At 51.4% G+C, this 17,095-nt stretch overlaps 6 protein-coding genes across 6 annotated transcripts; 3 read left to right on the forward strand and 3 right to left on the reverse strand.

The window, feature by feature from the left end:
* Positions 1 to 596: 596 nt before the first annotated feature.
* Positions 597 to 2,618, forward strand: N7458_004017 (CAP-Gly domain containing linker protein BIK1; the record flags this gene model as incomplete). The annotated part of the gene is made up of 1 exon (XM_056907399.1): positions 597 to 2,618. The coding sequence occupies one exon, from the start codon at positions 597 to 599 to the stop codon at positions 2,616 to 2,618; it is 2,022 nt and encodes a 673-aa protein (XP_056768126.1).
* A 774-nt stretch (positions 2,619 to 3,392) lies between these two features.
* On the reverse strand, positions 3,393 to 4,108 carry N7458_004018 (3-hydroxyanthranilate 3,4-dioxygenase; the record flags this gene model as incomplete). The annotated part of the gene is made up of 2 exons (XM_056907400.1): positions 3,393 to 3,939; positions 4,077 to 4,108. The coding sequence occupies 2 exons, from the start codon at positions 4,106 to 4,108 to the stop codon at positions 3,393 to 3,395; spliced, it is 579 nt and encodes a 192-aa protein (XP_056768127.1).
* Positions 4,109 to 4,381: 273 nt separating this feature from the next.
* N7458_004019 (RNA 3'-terminal phosphate cyclase-like protein) lies at positions 4,382 to 5,596 on the forward strand (the record flags this gene model as incomplete). Its single annotated transcript, XM_056907401.1, has 1 exon — positions 4,382 to 5,596. One exon carries the CDS (start codon positions 4,382 to 4,384, stop codon positions 5,594 to 5,596), a length of 1,215 nt encoding a protein of 404 aa, XP_056768128.1.
* A 2,571-nt stretch (positions 5,597 to 8,167) lies between these two features.
* Positions 8,168 to 8,857, forward strand: N7458_004020 (uncharacterized protein; the record flags this gene model as incomplete). Its single annotated transcript, XM_056907402.1, has 1 exon — positions 8,168 to 8,857. One exon carries the CDS (start codon positions 8,168 to 8,170, stop codon positions 8,855 to 8,857), a length of 690 nt encoding a protein of 229 aa, XP_056768129.1.
* A 2,297-nt stretch (positions 8,858 to 11,154) lies between these two features.
* N7458_004021 (tellurite-resistance/dicarboxylate transporter family protein) lies at positions 11,155 to 12,384 on the reverse strand (the record flags this gene model as incomplete). The annotated part of the gene is made up of 1 exon (XM_056907403.1): positions 11,155 to 12,384. The coding sequence occupies one exon, from the start codon at positions 12,382 to 12,384 to the stop codon at positions 11,155 to 11,157; it is 1,230 nt and encodes a 409-aa protein (XP_056768130.1).
* A 2,363-nt stretch (positions 12,385 to 14,747) lies between these two features.
* Positions 14,748 to 16,766, reverse strand: N7458_004022 (uncharacterized protein; the record flags this gene model as incomplete). Its single annotated transcript, XM_056907404.1, has 1 exon — positions 14,748 to 16,766. The coding sequence occupies one exon, from the start codon at positions 16,764 to 16,766 to the stop codon at positions 14,748 to 14,750; it is 2,019 nt and encodes a 672-aa protein (XP_056768131.1).
* Between the last annotated feature and the right edge of the window lie 329 nt (positions 16,767 to 17,095).

Consider the following 17,095-nt stretch of genomic DNA (forward strand, 5'->3'; position numbering starts at 1 on the left):
AATCGAGCAAGTGTGAGAGGATTGGAGAGTCAGCAGTGGACGCGCCGGGATCCCGCGATCAGCGCGGTATTTGGAAGAAATCCGGGAATTTGGGAGTCTGGGATTGGTGCAGCAGGATGTCAACGGCAAGGAGGGATATGCAAGTAGCACAGTCGCAGACGAGTCGTCGAGTTCGGGGGAGGGAGGAGGAGGAAGATGATTACGCAGGGTGGAGCGGGAGTCCACTTTGAGATCCATGGGACCTGGTCCTCTCGTCCTTTTAGTAGCTGGACCAGCGAAGTACACCCTTTTGGGGTTTATTTGTTGTCCCGCATCCCCCTTTCTGCCCGCCTTGTACATATTTGCCCGTCTCGTGCTGTCCAGCAATCCTTCGTTGTCTTTTCTCTCTTTCTTGGAATCGTTAGGGGTCTATGCTTGTAGCCCAACAACAATGATCCACCTTGGGCCTATCACGTTGACTGTTTAGTTTCCTCCTGACTGCCATCTGCCTGCACTTTTTTTTGCTCCCCACCCGCTCCAACAACTCCCCCTCGATCTTTCGTCGAGACCCGGCTACCCCTGTCGACTCGCATACCGACTGATTTTTACGTTGCAAAATGGCGGCCTTTGACGATATCAAGGTCGGCGATCTGGTCAACGTGCCAGGGGGCATGTACGGCACCGTCAAATATCTCGGAACCGTGGCGGGCAAGCCTGGTCGTTTCGCCGGTGTCGAGCTGGGTCCGGAACACGCGCAGCGAGGAAAGAACAGCGGTGACGTGGAAGGACGAAAGTACTTTGCAACTTCTGTCCCTGGCTCGGGCATCTTTGTGCCCATGAACAACAGCAAATACGTCACGCGTCGTTCTGCGTCTTCATCGGCGAACACCTTCGCCGTGCCTACCACCCCTGGACGCGCCCCGCCGAATTTCAGCAAGTCAGTTGGCCCAAGCCCATCGATGGCTCGTCCTCGAATTCGTCGACCGTCTCTCCCTCGTCCGGAATCCCCGCGAACCTCCATCTCTCCTCCGAAACTCAGCCTTGGTGGCCTGCGCACACCCTCCGCGGCCTCCAGGACCTCTGGCGTCAATGGATACCCAAGAAGTCCCGTCAAGGCACCCTCTCGACTGTCCGATCGACCACCTTCACGAATCAGCCTGGACGATGACAATGCCTCATCGTACGGGAGGCCCTCGGACTTCCAACGACCTTCATCTGCGGAAACACAGGAATTGAAGGATCAGATCAAGAGTTTGGAGAAGCAACTACTAGACCGAGATAAGCAACTGGATGAGCAAGCGAAGATGCTCGGCGAATTCCATAAGGCGATGGAGGAACTAGAAGGGGCGGATGCACTAAACATCCGCACGCAGCTACGTGAAAGGAATGAACGAATTGCTCAATTGACTGCCGAGTTTGACGGCCACCGAGCAGACTTCCGAAGTACCCTGGATACGTTGGAGATTGCCGCATCCGAGACGGAGCGGGTATATGAACAACGTCTGGACGAGCTCATGCAGCAAAACAATGAATTACAGAACCGTGGTGAAGATGTTGAGATTGTCGCACAGCAGCTCAAGCAGCTGGAAGAGCTGGTCTCGGAGTTGGAAGAGGGACTTGAAGATGCAAGGCGGGGCGAAGCAGAGGCAAGGGCCGAGGTTGAATTCCTCCGTGGCGAGGTAGAGCGGACCAAGTTGGAATTGAAGAAAGAGCGGGATCAATCAGCGAGTGCTCTCAAACATGCCCATGCTGTGGTAGACGGCCCTCGAAGCTCACACGAGCTGGAACAGAAAGATGATGAGATCCGTGGACTAAAGGCGATTATTCATTCCTTGAGCCGGGGCAACCCCAACGCTGCCGGCCTAGGCGAGAACGGGTCAGCGGAATCCCACAACGACCAGAGTGAGCAGATTTCTCAGCTAGAGCAACGGCTGCAGGAATTTGAGGGAACTACCCAGGTCAAGGACACTCGCATTGAGGAACTGGAACGGGAGTTGCAGGAGCTACGTGTGGGTGGCGGTCGTAACCGCAGCTCTACGGTGACCCTCTCGCCCAAGCAACAGCACAAGTCTACAAGTTCTTCGGGCAACATCACCGTGAACCATAACATTAACCACGCCCACCGTCTCTCTGACCGTACCGTGGTCCCAAATGACTGGCATGATATGCCGGCCAACGAGCAGCGGCAGCACCACCGCGGCTTCTCCAACTCCTCCCAGCCACGACTGGAGCCCACCCCCGAGTCCGAGCGTTCTTCTGATGACGATTCCTTGTGGTGTGAGATTTGTGAGACGGGCGGCCATGACATTCTGAACTGCACCAGCATGTTTGGTTCTGGTAACTCTGCAGCCAAGAAGGAGCAGGCCCCTGAGGCGCCCGTTGATAAGTCTACTGAAGGACGGATTGAAGATTATGGGGCATTAAAACATTCCAACTCTGCCGATAGCAACACGGATAGCGCTCCCTCTCAGAAGACTGGCCGTGATGTTGTGCTCGAGGGTCTGAAGGGCATTGGCGGACTGGGTTCATCCATGGCGCCCATCGCTGGCAAGTCTTCGGGGGTCATCGATGAGTCGAAGTGGTGCGCTCTCTGCGAGCGAGATGGCCATGAGAGTATCGACTGTCCTTTTGATGAATAATGGACCATGGTGAATACGTGAGTGATGCTGACGGCATCGTATGACGATGCGCAACCTGAGGATCTGGGGGTGATCAATTTGGTTGTTGCTTTTTTTTCTACATTTCGACTCTTTTCTAGTACATGTTTTTGCATCTAGGCCATTTTTGCACTCAATCATGTCCGATCTGAAGTTGTGATTTTGGTCTTTGATATGCCATTGCTCCCTCACTTTCCCCCTTTCAACTCTGTGTATTACTCTTCCTTCTATCTCGGACCTTTTCATTCGTTCTCAAGCGTGTCTACACACTTTTTGCCTTTCACTTCGTGGGATTTGTACCTTTGACAAGTTCCGGCCTTCGTTTGCCACTCTTTTTCTATTCCCCCCTTCGACCTTCTCTTTTCCTCTCCTGCTTTGCACTTGTACCCATGACCGTCAGATATTGTTGGTGTATTGCCTGAGATCTTGCCAGGTATCCGGTCTTGGCCGTACCATACTGCTTTTCTACAAGCCACACATGTAGAAAATAATATAAAATCTAATCCATCATACCCCCAATCATGATCGTTCTTGAATATGCCGTACCTTGCGCTGGGAACAAGCTTTACTACCCAGCGCATATAGGCCGTGCAACCAACAGTGCCAATTCCACGATTGTCTCAAAGGAATGCTGAATTCATCACCCATGATATATAACTCTTTACCATAGCGTAAGTTCATCACGAAATACAGTGCATGGCAACTCCCCTCGTCTCTCCTTATTCATACAACCCAAGAGGGCTAGACGGGACTCCTTCATTCAGGATGCGAAGGCGGTTGTTCCAATTCTCCCTCGCCATATTTCGTCGCTGCAATCTCTCCACACGTCTTGCATCGCCTCTTCTCCTCGTCCGCAGCAAACTCCTCCACCACCTCCTTGACTTGCGTCCCGAGATCAGTGCATATAAAGCGCTTCTCCCATACAACGCTGCTACACTTCCTGCAGTACCACTGCATGACATCAACGGCATTCGCTGCTCGCGGCTGCTCCATCACCACACCCACCGTATCCTTGAAACGGACGGGGCAGTGTGGCGTATTCGCCGGCAGCAAGAAGATCGAGCCTTCGTGGATGGGGATATCTTGAAATGTAGGTGGTGTCGTTGATGTGTCTACCGTCTTGAGCAGCATCGAACCCCGGTATTGGTAGAAGAACTCTGGCGTGGTGTTGATGTGGTAGTCTGTTCGTGCGTTGGGCCCGCCAACGATCATGACGGTGTAACCGGCTGTTGCCGGGGAAGAGGGGTGGTATACGCAGTAATTGTTGACTGGTGGCTGGAGAAGATGGGAGTTGGCCTCAAGCCTGAAGTAATACCTGTTAGCATATTCTGTTGAAGCATTTTGGGTCCTTCAGTTTGGTGGCCGACTTTCCCCGCGATGAATCATGTGCATCATCGGTGGAGGGGTAGCATGGTGGGGGAGTAAACGGGGGAAATATACCATTTTGGAATATTGAGTGCTGGGGGAAGCATTGTCCAACAATGTGTAGTATATCTCGCCAAAAGATAACGTTAGGCAAACTGCAAAGTCCCAGGAACAAGTTTCCGTGGTATGATGCTTCATGCAAAGGGTCCAAAATCGCGGGCCACGCACAATGATCCGACGCGCGGAGATAAAGCTCAGACCCCTCGGACTTAACCCGACCCACCGGAACGGATCAACCTTCCACCGTCAATTTTTCTTTTTTCGACAGGCCGAGCTTCAAGCGGAGCCTGCTGAAAAGACCAAGACAAGCAACCTCGAAAATGGCGACGACATCTCAGCCCCCCTTGCGATTCACCACGCATCACAACCTTGTCTATCGCCTGGTCCTCTCAACCTTGACCGGCCACACAGTCCACATCTCGCAAATTCGCTCCTCCTCACCCACAAATCCTGGTCTGGCGCCGCACGAGATTTCTTTCCTGCGCCTGCTCGAAGCTGTCACCAATGGCTCCCAAATGGAAATTTCGTATACCGGTACGATTCTTGTGTACAAGCCGGGCTTGATCACTGGTAGTGCCACCGGCGTCGGTGCTAGCGGCGGCGTGATCACACATGAACTTCCTTCAAACTGCAATCGCGGGTTGAGTTATTTCTTGATTCCACTATGCCTGCTGGCACCGTTTTCGAAAGCACCTCTGAAGGTCCTTTTCACCGGACCCGGCGTGATTACTTCCTCGACCCCAACAGGCGATATGTCTGTCGACAGCGTTCGAACCGCGATCCTTCCCTGGTACAACCAGTTTGGAATGTTCAACAACGTCGAGCTGCGCATTTTGAAACGCTCCAACCCCGGTCCCAACGGCCGCGGCGGCGGCGGTGAGGTTCAATTCACTTTTGGCCATCAGATTCGCCTACCCAAGACCCTGCATCTTATGAACCCGGGCCGTATCAAGCGCGTCCGCGGTGTCGCATACGCGGTTGGTGTGTCCGGTTCCAACAACGCCCGCATGATCGAGTCTGCCCGTGGCATCCTTAACCCGCTCAGCCCGGACACTTATATCTTCTCCGACGTCTCATCCGCGCCCCTCGTGTCCGCGCCGGATAAGAACAACGCCAATGCTAAGAAGAAGATCGGTCTCGGCTTCGGTCTATCTCTCGTCGCCGAGTCTTCAACCGGCTGTCTCTTCTCCGCCGATGTTGCCTCCCCGCCTTCTGGCGGTGAAGCCCCTGAAGATATTGGCAAGAAGTGTGCTTTCCAGTTGCTCGAGACTATTTCCAAGGGCGGCTGTGTCCCACCGGCTGCGGCTACGACTATGTTGACTCTTATGACTATGGGCTCCGAGGATGTGGGTCGTCTGCAGGTTGGTCGTGAGGTTATTGCCGACCCTAATATGATCCAGCTCGCCCGTGATCTGGCTAAATTTGGTGCTCCCGGCTGGGGCATCCGGGATGCTGCTGGTGAAAACGAGGATGGCGATGTGATCGTCAGTGTGGTTGGTCGTGGAATTGGCAACGTCGGCAGGAAGGTTGCTTAAATGCTTCGTGATACGCTGTTTTTTGCAACCCAGTCTTTGGCTCCAGTGGGCCACGGTCTTGCACGCCAGTCACCGCATTTCGCGACGCTGCCTGCGTGGGTGCATACACGTTTTGCGGCTGTTGAACCTGATTCCTGCCATTGGAGATAAACCATCTCTCGTGGTGGCGTCTACAAAATCTTGCATTATCTTGGTCTCCTACTAGACCGTCATGATACCCGGTGTTGTTTGTCTTCTACCTGCATATGCTATATTGCATGCTTCCATCCTGGCGGGTTGTTCCGGTGTTTGGGTGTATTTATATAAAAGTCGGAATATTATTTCTCATCTTGTCATCTTTCCAACGTTTCCAATATTCGCTGCCTCGCAGAAGGAATTGCCAGATATACCGCTGTTTACTTATTGAGTCTCTTTGGCTTGTTCAGTGTGCTTTATTCATAAGGTATGGATATATACGTGAGGATCGATCATACTCTCGTCTTTTCTGGACATACCTCCAGCCCAGTACCTTTCGTTTCCTTGCCCCAAGTACACCAATCCTTCATCACCTTCCAGTAGCCAGGCTCCGTACTAGGGTCAGGAAATATCTAGTCATCATAATCACCTCTACCTGTCCCAATCCGTTGTATTCACTTGAAGTCTGCAGGAGGTAAAAATGACATTGGGTAGACCTTGTTCCAATTCTAGTAATCTACTTGCGGGCATTCCGTAATGCTACATTGATTAATCTTGGTTGAGGACAGTGGCATGCAATTTTGGGCCAGTATGTCGTGTTAGATTACCACCAGTATTGCATATCAAAGTGTCAACTGGCAACGCAATGTTCTGCCTCTATCAAAATCCTCAACTGACGTATCCAAGAATTGTTGCCTCCGTCGTATATAAAACACCAAGGCAGCACCCCACGGGGTAGTATACGGTAGTATGTTGCCTCCTTCCCAATTAGGCAAGCCCCATGCTTGCCTGCTCGCTCTCTCCTGCTGGCGCCCCCTCCATTTTGAGTATAAATATCTCCTCCCTCTCCACCCTCTCCTCCTTTTTTTTCCTTCTCCAACTATTGGCCTTCCTCTTCTTTCTTCTAACTCCACCTTCCCCAAAATTTCCGCTCTTCTACTTATTCATCCATTTTGATCCACCTCAACTTTCCCCATCACCTCAACTCTCATCTTCACCATGTTTCCTTCTTGACACTCTTATCCCGGCTGGTTTTATCCAGTTACTTTCTGTCTTCCCATCCCCGCTAACCACACCATGGTTCCACTTCCCACTTTACCTCTTTGGTCAACGTGGTTCGTCACTCACTCCCTCAGGACTTTCTCTGGCCGGCCTTGCTGACATGGATCTTCAGCTTATCAGGTATTTCCACCCTCGGACGTGTACCGTTTAATCCCCACCTTCTTTGGTCTTTTCTTCTCAGGTGAGTTGGTCCATCTTGCTCCCTTCGAGATGTATGATATCCTCGCCGGCATAACATGCCGAGGAAGACGCCGTCTTCTATTGTTCCGTCTAGGCTGTTTTTAGCTTCAGTCACAACCATCTCCGGTGTTCTTTGTCCTCTGCAAATAACCTTTCTCTTAAGTGAGTTGGTCCGTCTTGAGGGAGGCAAGATGTATGATATCCTCACCAGCACGAATGCTGAGGGTAGAACCCGTCTTCCATCTTTCTGCTTAGGCCCCCTGCATCTTCGTTGTTCCTGCTTAAATGTATAGTATCACTTGCCTTGCTCCACGATTGATTATTTCGTCTTCGTTCCAGGTGAGTCGGCTCATCTTGCCTTCCTCCAAGATGTATGATATCCTCACCAATTCGACTACTGGGGGGAGATCCCGGTGTCTCCTTATTTCTAGGTCTCCACCCTCGGCTACACGAGACATAGATGCCCCGTTTGAATTTTTTATTGATGATAACTAGGTGAGATGGCCAGCTACCCAGTGGTTGGTAGGATGGGATGTCCTGGGTTCCTCACACAGCCTTGCTGACCTAGGTGGTTTATGCCTACGTAGTTTTATCATCAGTCATACTCATTCTTCATGAGATCACTTCCAGGTGAGATGGCCACCCTGATGAAAGTGCTTTCCTCACCAGCTACTGACGCAACAACTACAGAAACATCGTTCTTTCGTGCGCTGGTTGGTCCATCGTGACGGGGGCCAAGGCATATGATAACCTCGCCAATACGATGCTTCGGGAAGAACCTGCGAGGTCTCCTCAGTTCAGAACCGGCGCACTCGACAGTCATACTCCCCCAGAAGACATGTTATTCTGAACCATTGGGCCTGTTGGAGTTGGGTTGTGTTCCGGTGAGTTTTACAAATTTGTTTCTTAAATAGAGGGAATATCATTAACGGGGGTTTCCTAAGTGAAACGCTACCAGACGACGTCAACTGTCGTCTTGTCCGTGAAGTGTGATTCAGATGATCATATTGATACTGGCCTTGTTGGCTTGCCTGCATTGAGGCCGTATCTCGATATAAGAGGTGATGAGGCTATGGGCCTAATCCGTTATGTGTTGAATGGGACTGGTGGGTTGGAGATTACCAAACTCTCTTGGTAGATGTTTCTTTCATGAAAATGAGCTTGTTTCCCGATTTCTCTGTAAGTGTACGTCTCCAGCGCCTGCAGCTAGCTGTCAGTACCGCGAACACCTGCTACTATGCCAATCTGGGTAATCCCACCCAAACCACCAGACCTGCGGATCCCATCAATTCACTCAACCCCACAAATCCTTTCAACCGCAGTCAACCTGCCAACCCCGCTAATCCCGCCATGTCTGACCTGCATTTGGTGGGATACGGTCACCCGGTGGGACCCGCACTAGGGGGACTTGAAAGCCTGTGGGTAATGATCTACATGAAGAGAAGCCCACGTCCTCATCAGGCTTCCCCGGTCAACAAGCGGAGCGAGGACTTTACGCCCGTCTTCGTCGGGCATGTACAACTGTACGCCGTGGCAGACAAATACAACATCCATACCCTGCGCCGTGCAGTCCTTGCCAACATAAACGAGACTCTGAGCGCCTACAAGATGTATTATGAGGCTGTGGAGGCACTCATTGAGTTTGTTCCATACGCCTATGCAAACACCCGTCCAGTGTACAGCAAGATTGATGACCTCCGGGATCTTGTTGTGCGTTACGTTATCTCGAATCTCGGGGATCTAGGTGGCCATCGCCAGTTCAAGAAATTGTTGCACAATGGCGGTGACTTTGTCACTGACTCCTGGCAGCTCACATGGCACGGAACTCACGAGTGGATGAGTTGATGGTGTGGATGAAGATAATGGAAGCTGAGGATCCACAAAAAGCCAAATGCTTCACTTCTGGGATCATAAAATAGACTGAACGCACCACAATATCTGAAATTCTTCCCTGTTCATTTAGATCTTGGTCCACTTTCACTATCTCGTTCGAGCAGGCCGTTAACTCTAAGGGGCGGAACTCCTCTCCGTCCTTGGGGCATTTGGCTGTAAATAAAACTGATTTTCAGTACGAGTCCTGGATACTGCTGAATAAATCTGACTCTTGCACATTATTTAGTATTCGAGGGAGCGGTTTATGTGCACGGAATATCCCATGTCAAAGGGACTTACAAGATCACGGGATCTACCAGCGAAGCAAAAAAGGCGGTTAGCGCGTCTATTTTCGGCTCGCCGCAGCTTAATTCGACCACATTATCAAACACGCAAAGCGCAGCAAAAGATCACGGCAAGTATCATGCTGGAAAATTCCGTGCCTTCCCAAAACTTGGGCATGTCAATGTTTTGGCCTGGGATTTGGAAGTGATCTACAGGCCCCCTCGGGTACCGTCTCGACGCAGCATGAGGATAGAGAAGACCGCGGTGCCGTGTTTTTATATTCGCAACGGCAGGCTGACCCAAGGAACACTAAACCTTCCGGCTTTGGCTCGGAAATATCGGCACCGACAGTATATTTTTGAGCCTCAGACCCCTCCGTTATCTGGTTCTGATCCTTTTCAGCGTCGGCATCGATGCAAATCGGCGGGCATTGTACAGCCGCTCCTGCTTCGTTGGGCTTTCTTGAATACCCTCAACACGTCAACATCGCATCAACATCACGTCGATTTCCCACTAGCGTCCCTTAAGCAAGCGCTCTTAAATACCCCTTCCTCCCCCTCGACTTTCTTCTCTTTTCTCCTCAAACTCTTCGCTCTTCAGTTCCCTCCTTCTACTTCACTCCCAACTGACCCTGGCCCGCAGCTTTCCCCTTCTCCTCCCATCTCTGCCCATACTTGCCCACTCCTGTCTTCTGTCTTGTCCCCTCCACGTTCTACATTTCTTCTGCTTCTTTTGCCATCTACTTGCCATACTTCGACGCCATCTCCCTTGACCATTTCTGCATATTCGCCATGTTTGGTCGCATCTCGATTTGCTGCCTTTTCACTTTTGTAGCGTCCACCCCCCTGTAGCCCCCTTCCCCCATTCCCCTTGCCCTTCTGCACTTTTCTTCCTGCTGCCCATTCTTTTGTTCCATTCGTAGACATCCGCTTCGTCCATCTACATCTACCCCTTTTTCGATCTTTGACATTTATTCTTTCGCAATTTACCCCAGCGATGAGTTCCCACCTCGACGTGGTACTGGGGCCTAGTAGTCCCTGCTGACTTTGGTTGGCAGGGACGAAGCCAAGAGGAACTCACTTTCTTTTCTTTGTTTTGTAGTCGTTCTTCTGTGTAGATGCAGAGCGAGATACAGAAATGTCATTCCCTCTTTGTTCCTGACTTGTGACTTTCTGCATGAGAGTAGAGTTGAGTGTTGTAAATGGTCGCATCTTGTTTGGAGCTTCATGGAGCTGTTGACTCGATGCCCCCATTTCCTAATCCCTTTCCAGTCTGCCTGACAATAAGACACTGGAACACTAGAATGAACCTAAATGACTTGTATTAATAGAGACAAAAGAGAGAACTCATTAGAGTTGCTGTTTGAATATCATCGTTGTAGACGCGATCGCGCGATGGTTCCGATCGCGCTGGAACGCATCGACGCGCCATGATGAGACCCGCCAACAAGATGGAACAAGAGTGCTTCTTCAGAAAAGAGCTCTTCAGAATGAATGAAACGACGGCGGGTTTACATAATTCAAAAGATCATTGGACTGTCCCAGACAACGGGGGGTATTTGACGCGACATGTAATGCGAGGGCCATTTACTTAAGTCTGACAGTCGGCTCGAGGATATGCACCAAGAAGCTTCGGACTGGGCTAGACTTTTAAATCTCGCGAAAATTGTAAAGTGACTTCTTTGAGATCATCTTGTCTATTGAGACTCTAGTATATGTGTATGTGTATGTGTAGGTGTATATGCAAGGCCGAAATGAAGCCATGTCGTAACTCGACGCGACCAAACTCCACAAAATACGCCAACGCCGGGGACATGCCCAAGTATCCAGCCCTTAAACAAAACGACATGAAATCGCAACGCCATAAGGAATGATAGAGAAATGCTGAAAAGACAAGACAAAAAGGAGAGACAATGCAGAGTGTGCAGAACAGAACAACAACACCGACGAACATGGAACTCGAAGACACCATGAATGCCCATGGTTTTACTCCGAGACATCTTCATCCTTGCCAGGGAACATGATATCCCGACGAACCACAGCCAAAACATGATTCACAAAGACAAACAACCACATCCCAACGATACAAACTGACATCGCCGTCCCAACCCCCTTAATAGCCGAACTCTCAAACGAATTCCCCAACACGATAGTCGCCAATGTGAACCCAGTATTAGGAAAGACCATCGCCCACCAACTCAAATGGAACGCCGTGGGCGGAGACCTGACCACCGCAATCAGCGCTACACAGAAGAACCACAGGCTCAATGCCCATAGGAACGCGCCCGCTGCTAGGGCCAGAATTTCCAAGACGCGGCCATCGGCGACGTTATCGTCGTTGCCCATCACGCTGATTGTCTCGGGCAGGCCGCGCGCCATTCCGATCAGTGCGAGTGCTGTGAAGGCCGGCGGTCCGACGCAGATGAACATGCCCGGTCGGTGTTCGCGGTTCGGTAGCCCTGATTCCATCAGGCGGCCGATATAGTGCGAGTACATCATGAAGCTGAGGCTGAAACCTAGGCCTTGGAACGTCATTCCTGCGGCTACGATGGGAACAGCGGCATGGGAGGGTTGACGCTCGGCGATGACGGAAGCGATGGTCCCGCTCAGCATGATGGGGAACGCCGGGAGGACCCAGGAGGGCATCATGGTTTGAAGTTTGTAGGTCACGGAGGAGAAGAGGTATGAGTATTGGAGGACGGCGACGGCGAAGGTGCAGACGCAGTAGGTCCAGAAGAGGACCTGAAGGGTTGTGGAGAAGGCGGTTTCAGGGTCATCACCGAAGTACTTTTCTAGTCCGGTGATCATTGTGGCGATGGAGAGCCAGAAGGTTGGGAAGAAGAGGCCCTCGCGGTCGTGGGCGAGGGATTGAATGAGATTGCCGTGGATAATGAAGCGGGCGGCCATGAGAGAGCTGACTACTGCGAAGAGGGTGAGGTTGATGATGTAGACGGTTATACCGATCTGCCAGAGGCCGGGAAATGTGTTGGGTTGGTTGGCGATTAGAAGGGCGAGGCCGCCTGTACTCATTGTGAGAGTGTACCAGGCCCAAGTGAAGTGGCGGAGACGTTGGGTGAAGGATATTTTGTATGTTTTCTGAGACTTTTCCGGGTCAAAGTGTAGGATGGGTGTGTTGGAAGCATCCGAGTGCGAAGAGTGTGGTGGAAGCTCGTAGCTTTCAGGGCCCAGGAGGCCTGGGCTGGAGAGAGCGACCATGCTGTAAGTGTTGTATAAGATTCGATGTGCTGTATAGCAATGCAATTGAACAGGGCCAATGGGGGTGGATGTAGAGTCAAATGAGAGTAGATTGAAGGGGGGTTATGATAAACTCTCAAGCTTGACGCAGCAAAGACAAATGAAGATATCAACAAAAGAGATATGCTGTAGAGACCGGAAAAGACACGAGCAAAAGGAAAGATGGCAATGTAATGGCAATGGCTGATATGCAATGAAGAGACTTGAAGAAGATTAAGAAAAGGCTTGAAAAGTTAACGGATGGAGAGATTGAATAGAATATCCCCCCTGAGAAACTCCCCTCCATCTTTAAAGCATCGATGCTTCAATAGTTCATGTCCGATGCCCAAACATTCCGCCACAGATTCATCACCACTCTCTCGCGCCCAGCCAGATCTTCACGGCACGATCCACGGCCAAGACAAACACCAACAACAGCCGCGACATCCAGACAACGACTCGATCCACACCTTTTCCGCAGTGAAATTGCATAGCTTGGTGCCTAGATCATGAAGTCTGTCGTCAGGGCATTGCTCGCCAAAATGGACCTACCAGATCGCCGGGGCTTATCATGACACCCATTAGTCTGAGAAATGGAGCATTGATCGTCCCGAGAGTGCAGGCTGGGCGCGTTCATTGCCGCCAGGGGGCGCACTGGCGCAGGCTGATGCGGTGCTCCATACGGAGTACGGAGTACGGGGAGCAGGTTTGTCTGGTGGATTGGATTGTGGGAAATAGCGGGAGACGGAGTCTATAGTTCGAGTCAGTGCGGTGATCCACTCTGGGCTTTAGGGGGCAACGTTGGATGTCATTGCTCTGGGCGTCTGAAATAGGAGACAGGGTCTGTAGGTCTGGAGTGTGCTTTGCAGGAGAAGGAAATTTCTCTGCCTGGACCGGGAAAGCGTTCATCAGCGCCAAGAAATGGCTGTGGTTCTTGCTGCGTGGCTCATTCGGCGTCGTTGATATCTACCCCTGAGCGAGTAGAGTTGTGTGCCATGCACTTCAGTTGTGACCGAACAACGAGGAGCATAATGTTGAGAAAATCCTTGATGTTAAACCTCATGTACTGTGAGTCGATAGTAGCAGTATTGGAGAGGTGTCTCCTCTCGGCCCGAGGAGAAAGCAGGCATCGTATGCCCTTCGGAGGAAGGAACTGTGCAACGTGGTAGGCCAAGGCCGATGATCGACGCATCCTCGCCGGACCGCTGCCAAGCTTTTTAGAGACTGTAGCGTGTGAGGCTGTGAAGCTGAATAAGAAAGGAGAGAGTTCAAATCAGGGGAACAAGGCAGAAACCCATCCGCAGCGCTGATCGGCGAGTTCAAATTTGAGGTGGTTAGGCTGACTGGGCAGGTGTACACAGGGGATAGATCCAAGCTCTCTCAAGTCAGATGATTTCATTCTTCTCTTAATGACCTACTGTCACTAATCAACCTGATGTCAATTAACTAACTAACTCTCAAAGACTTAATCACTACTGTGTAACCCCTGAGATGATGGTTCATCGCTTATCTTCACAGCCTCATCGCCAATCCCCGCGCTAACGGGAACTATTGAACTATTGAGCTAAGTACGTCCCGGCATAAAACCTGCCAAGCAGCCAAGTCAATCACGGCGGTCGATCACTAGCGGAATTGCGTTTCATGCTTATTTTTCATTTTTGAGGAGTGGCAGATTATGTAGGATAGGTATTTGTGCCAGGTCTGCCCAGCTCTGGCGAGGGCTTGTCGGTGGGTCAATGACGAAGTCCAAAACACTGGACAGTGTACTATTAAACAGATCTTCTATATAGGTGATTGAGGATAGACGTGGAGGATTATGCAGTCCATGTTCCCTTATGGAAAGCCGACTACGGAGTAATAGCGTGGGTGTATTGGTGTAAGTGACCTTGGCATATTTCGGGCAATGGTCTTGACCATTCTCCAACTTATACGCAGATACAACACATTGCAAAAGAGATACAGAGTTCTTGACAGAATTGAATCTATGGATAGTTATCCTCAAACTCCGAATCAGACTCAAAATCCAGTTCCCTAGACAGGTCCATTTACAAACAGCGTATATCAAATGCATCGCCACAGCCAAGAAATAAACTACAAACTCCCATGAAACACAGTCAGCGCCAAGAATGAAAATACAATGCAACGACATACAAAAAGCTAAGAGACCAAGAAAGTAAATCCCAGCACATCTCCCTTGTACACTTATACACTCTCTGCATTATGAACAGGAAAGGGCAGTGGTGCATCAACCCAGAAATCCCCCAATTTCAATCCCAATCCAAACCCAAATCTAGATCCAGCCTCAGATCTCAAATCTAGATTCTCATATCTCCATCTGGCTCTCCCTACATCATCCGATAAACAAGATCACTCGCCAACTCAGGCGTCCCATCCAACAACGCCCTCAAACTATCCGGCTTCGCCCCATCCGCCGGCGTCGCCCTCCCACTCCCACCACCATGCCATCGCGCCAATTCCTTGACCCGACAAGCCGCATAATGCACCACCAGCCTTCGCAGCTCGTTCTCGCGTAGCTGTGTTGCGGATGTCGGGTTGATCGGTTCCAGGCGTGTGGTCTTGGTGTAGGCATAGTGGAGGACGTCGAGGACTATTGCTGGTGCGCCGGGGAGATTCTGTTTAGTCGGGGGATGGGTGTCGGTTTCCGGGTTGGCGTTCCTGTCTTCTGTGTTGTCTTCTGCGCTGGTGTATGTCTCGTCGTGGAGGGGCAGGTGGAGGAGGTCTGTGTGCAGTTTGCGGAGACAGAGTTGGGCGAGGGCTGGGATGAGGTATCGCGTTGCGAAGACGTAGACTTTTGCGTGGAAGGTGAGGTAGGGGAGCTCTGTTGCTGTGGCTGATGTTGAGGTAGTGGATGGTTTGGGGGTGATTGGTACTGTGCAGTCGTCGTTGTATTGTAATGCGGCGAATTCGTCCCAGAGGCTGAGGCCGGGTGTGCGTGGTGAGTCGGATTGTTGCTTTGCAAAAGACATGTCGATGATGGGCTTGGGGGAGGAGGGTGCTTGGATAGTGCTTGATTCTGTTGGCGAGCTGGCCCGGGGTGAGATTGAGGACTTGGGTTCTGGTGTGCGAATGTCTTCAATGTTGTCTTGTTCTTCCTGAGGAGGATAGTTGATTGATTGAAACCATTCCGGGGCTTCTGTTGGGGCTGCAGAGGGCGAGGGCATTGGAGATGGTAGAGAAGACTCTGTTGGTTCCTCTACTAGTGCATCTTCTGGTTCTGGTTCTGGTTCTTGCAGTCCTCCTTCGTATGCAGGAGTCTCCTCCTCCACGGCTTCAGGTTCCTCAGGCTCAGGCTCGGGCTCGGGATCGGGTTGTACTTCGACAACTTGGGGCTCTTGAGGAGACGGCGTCGATGGAGGAGTCAAGCTCGCTGGGGGTTCCTCTTCCAGTGGCTGTAGCTGGGACTTCTTCTTTCCCTTCTTTACTTTCATCTTCTTGGACTTCTTTTTGTAGGCTGGATCTGGTGAATTTGCTTCCCAGGATGGCTCATCCGCTGGCTCTACAGCCTCCGGGGCTGGCTGCCCGTCAGATTCCGCCAGGGCATTCTCGGGATTTTGAGATTGGGCCCAGTCTGTTTCCCTCGGCTGCACGAGTGGCTCACTAGGTTCGACGGTCTCGTCTGTCCACGGTGACGGCTCAGCTTCTTCGATGCCTTTCTGCGCCTGTGTTTCGAGCTCTTCTTCTCCAGTCTCTGCATCTGCGTCCACTTCAGCAGATACATCCTCCTCGACGATAGAGGGTACCTGTTCTTCGGCCTTCACGGTCTGACTATCGGTCTGACTATCGGTCTGACTCTCTGGCGGCGGCGAAGGAGCTGGAGGTGGCACCGACGAGACCGAATCCGAACGATACGTCCCTCGCCAGGAAGGCCCCGTACTCGGCGCACTCTCTACCACACCTGTCCGGAGATCTTCTCGTTGTGGTGGTGTTGGTGTTGGCACTTGCACTGGCATCGGTAGCTGTGGCACCTTGTAGTCTCCAGTATACGCATATTCGCAAAAGGCCACGAAAGTTTCGACATCTTCGTCTTCTAGCACGGCGATGCGGTGTTTGGATTCCCGGGTGTGTCCATTGTTCATGAGGTTGTGCAGTGGTTTGGAGACATGTTGGGCGAGACCCGACTGGATCGTTAATTTGGTGTGTTTGGGGCCGACGAGGAATGTGAATGATGGGGAGTGAATAATACTGTTGGTTGGAAGGTGCTCGACTTGGTCAGCAAATGTCCGTGGCTTGAGAGCTGAGGATGGAATTGCATGAACTGCTTGGAGGGGCTGTGGCGGTTGACATGGTTTGGGAATGCTGATTGGGCTGTGAGGTACACACCTGCTATAGTCGCGGGGCTCCATGGGAGCTACTGCTCTACTGCTGTGCAAGGCGTTCCTCCCGTCCTGAAGGGAAGTATGGTGGATGATGATGAAAATGTGGATGAGTAGGTATTCCCCTGCAACTGTTTAAGTATTCCACACTAACGACTCACCCTGCCACGGGGGGTTCGATATTAGCCAGAGCCAAATCACCAAGGATGCACCACTACTCGGGCACAGGACCCAGATAGTACAAAAGGCCCCTGGTAGCGGGCTACGTGTGCAGTCCTGATGGGTTTGAAGAGAATAAAGAGGGGGGACACCATCGACGCCAACGCCTTGCCAACAGACCGACTCGGATTGACCAGCAG

Source organism: Penicillium daleae (genome assembly GCF_028827525.1).
Source record: "Penicillium daleae strain IBT 16125 chromosome Unknown utg000004l_segment0_segment0, whole genome shotgun sequence".
Classification (NCBI taxonomy): Eukaryota; Fungi; Ascomycota; class Eurotiomycetes; order Eurotiales; family Aspergillaceae; genus Penicillium; species Penicillium daleae.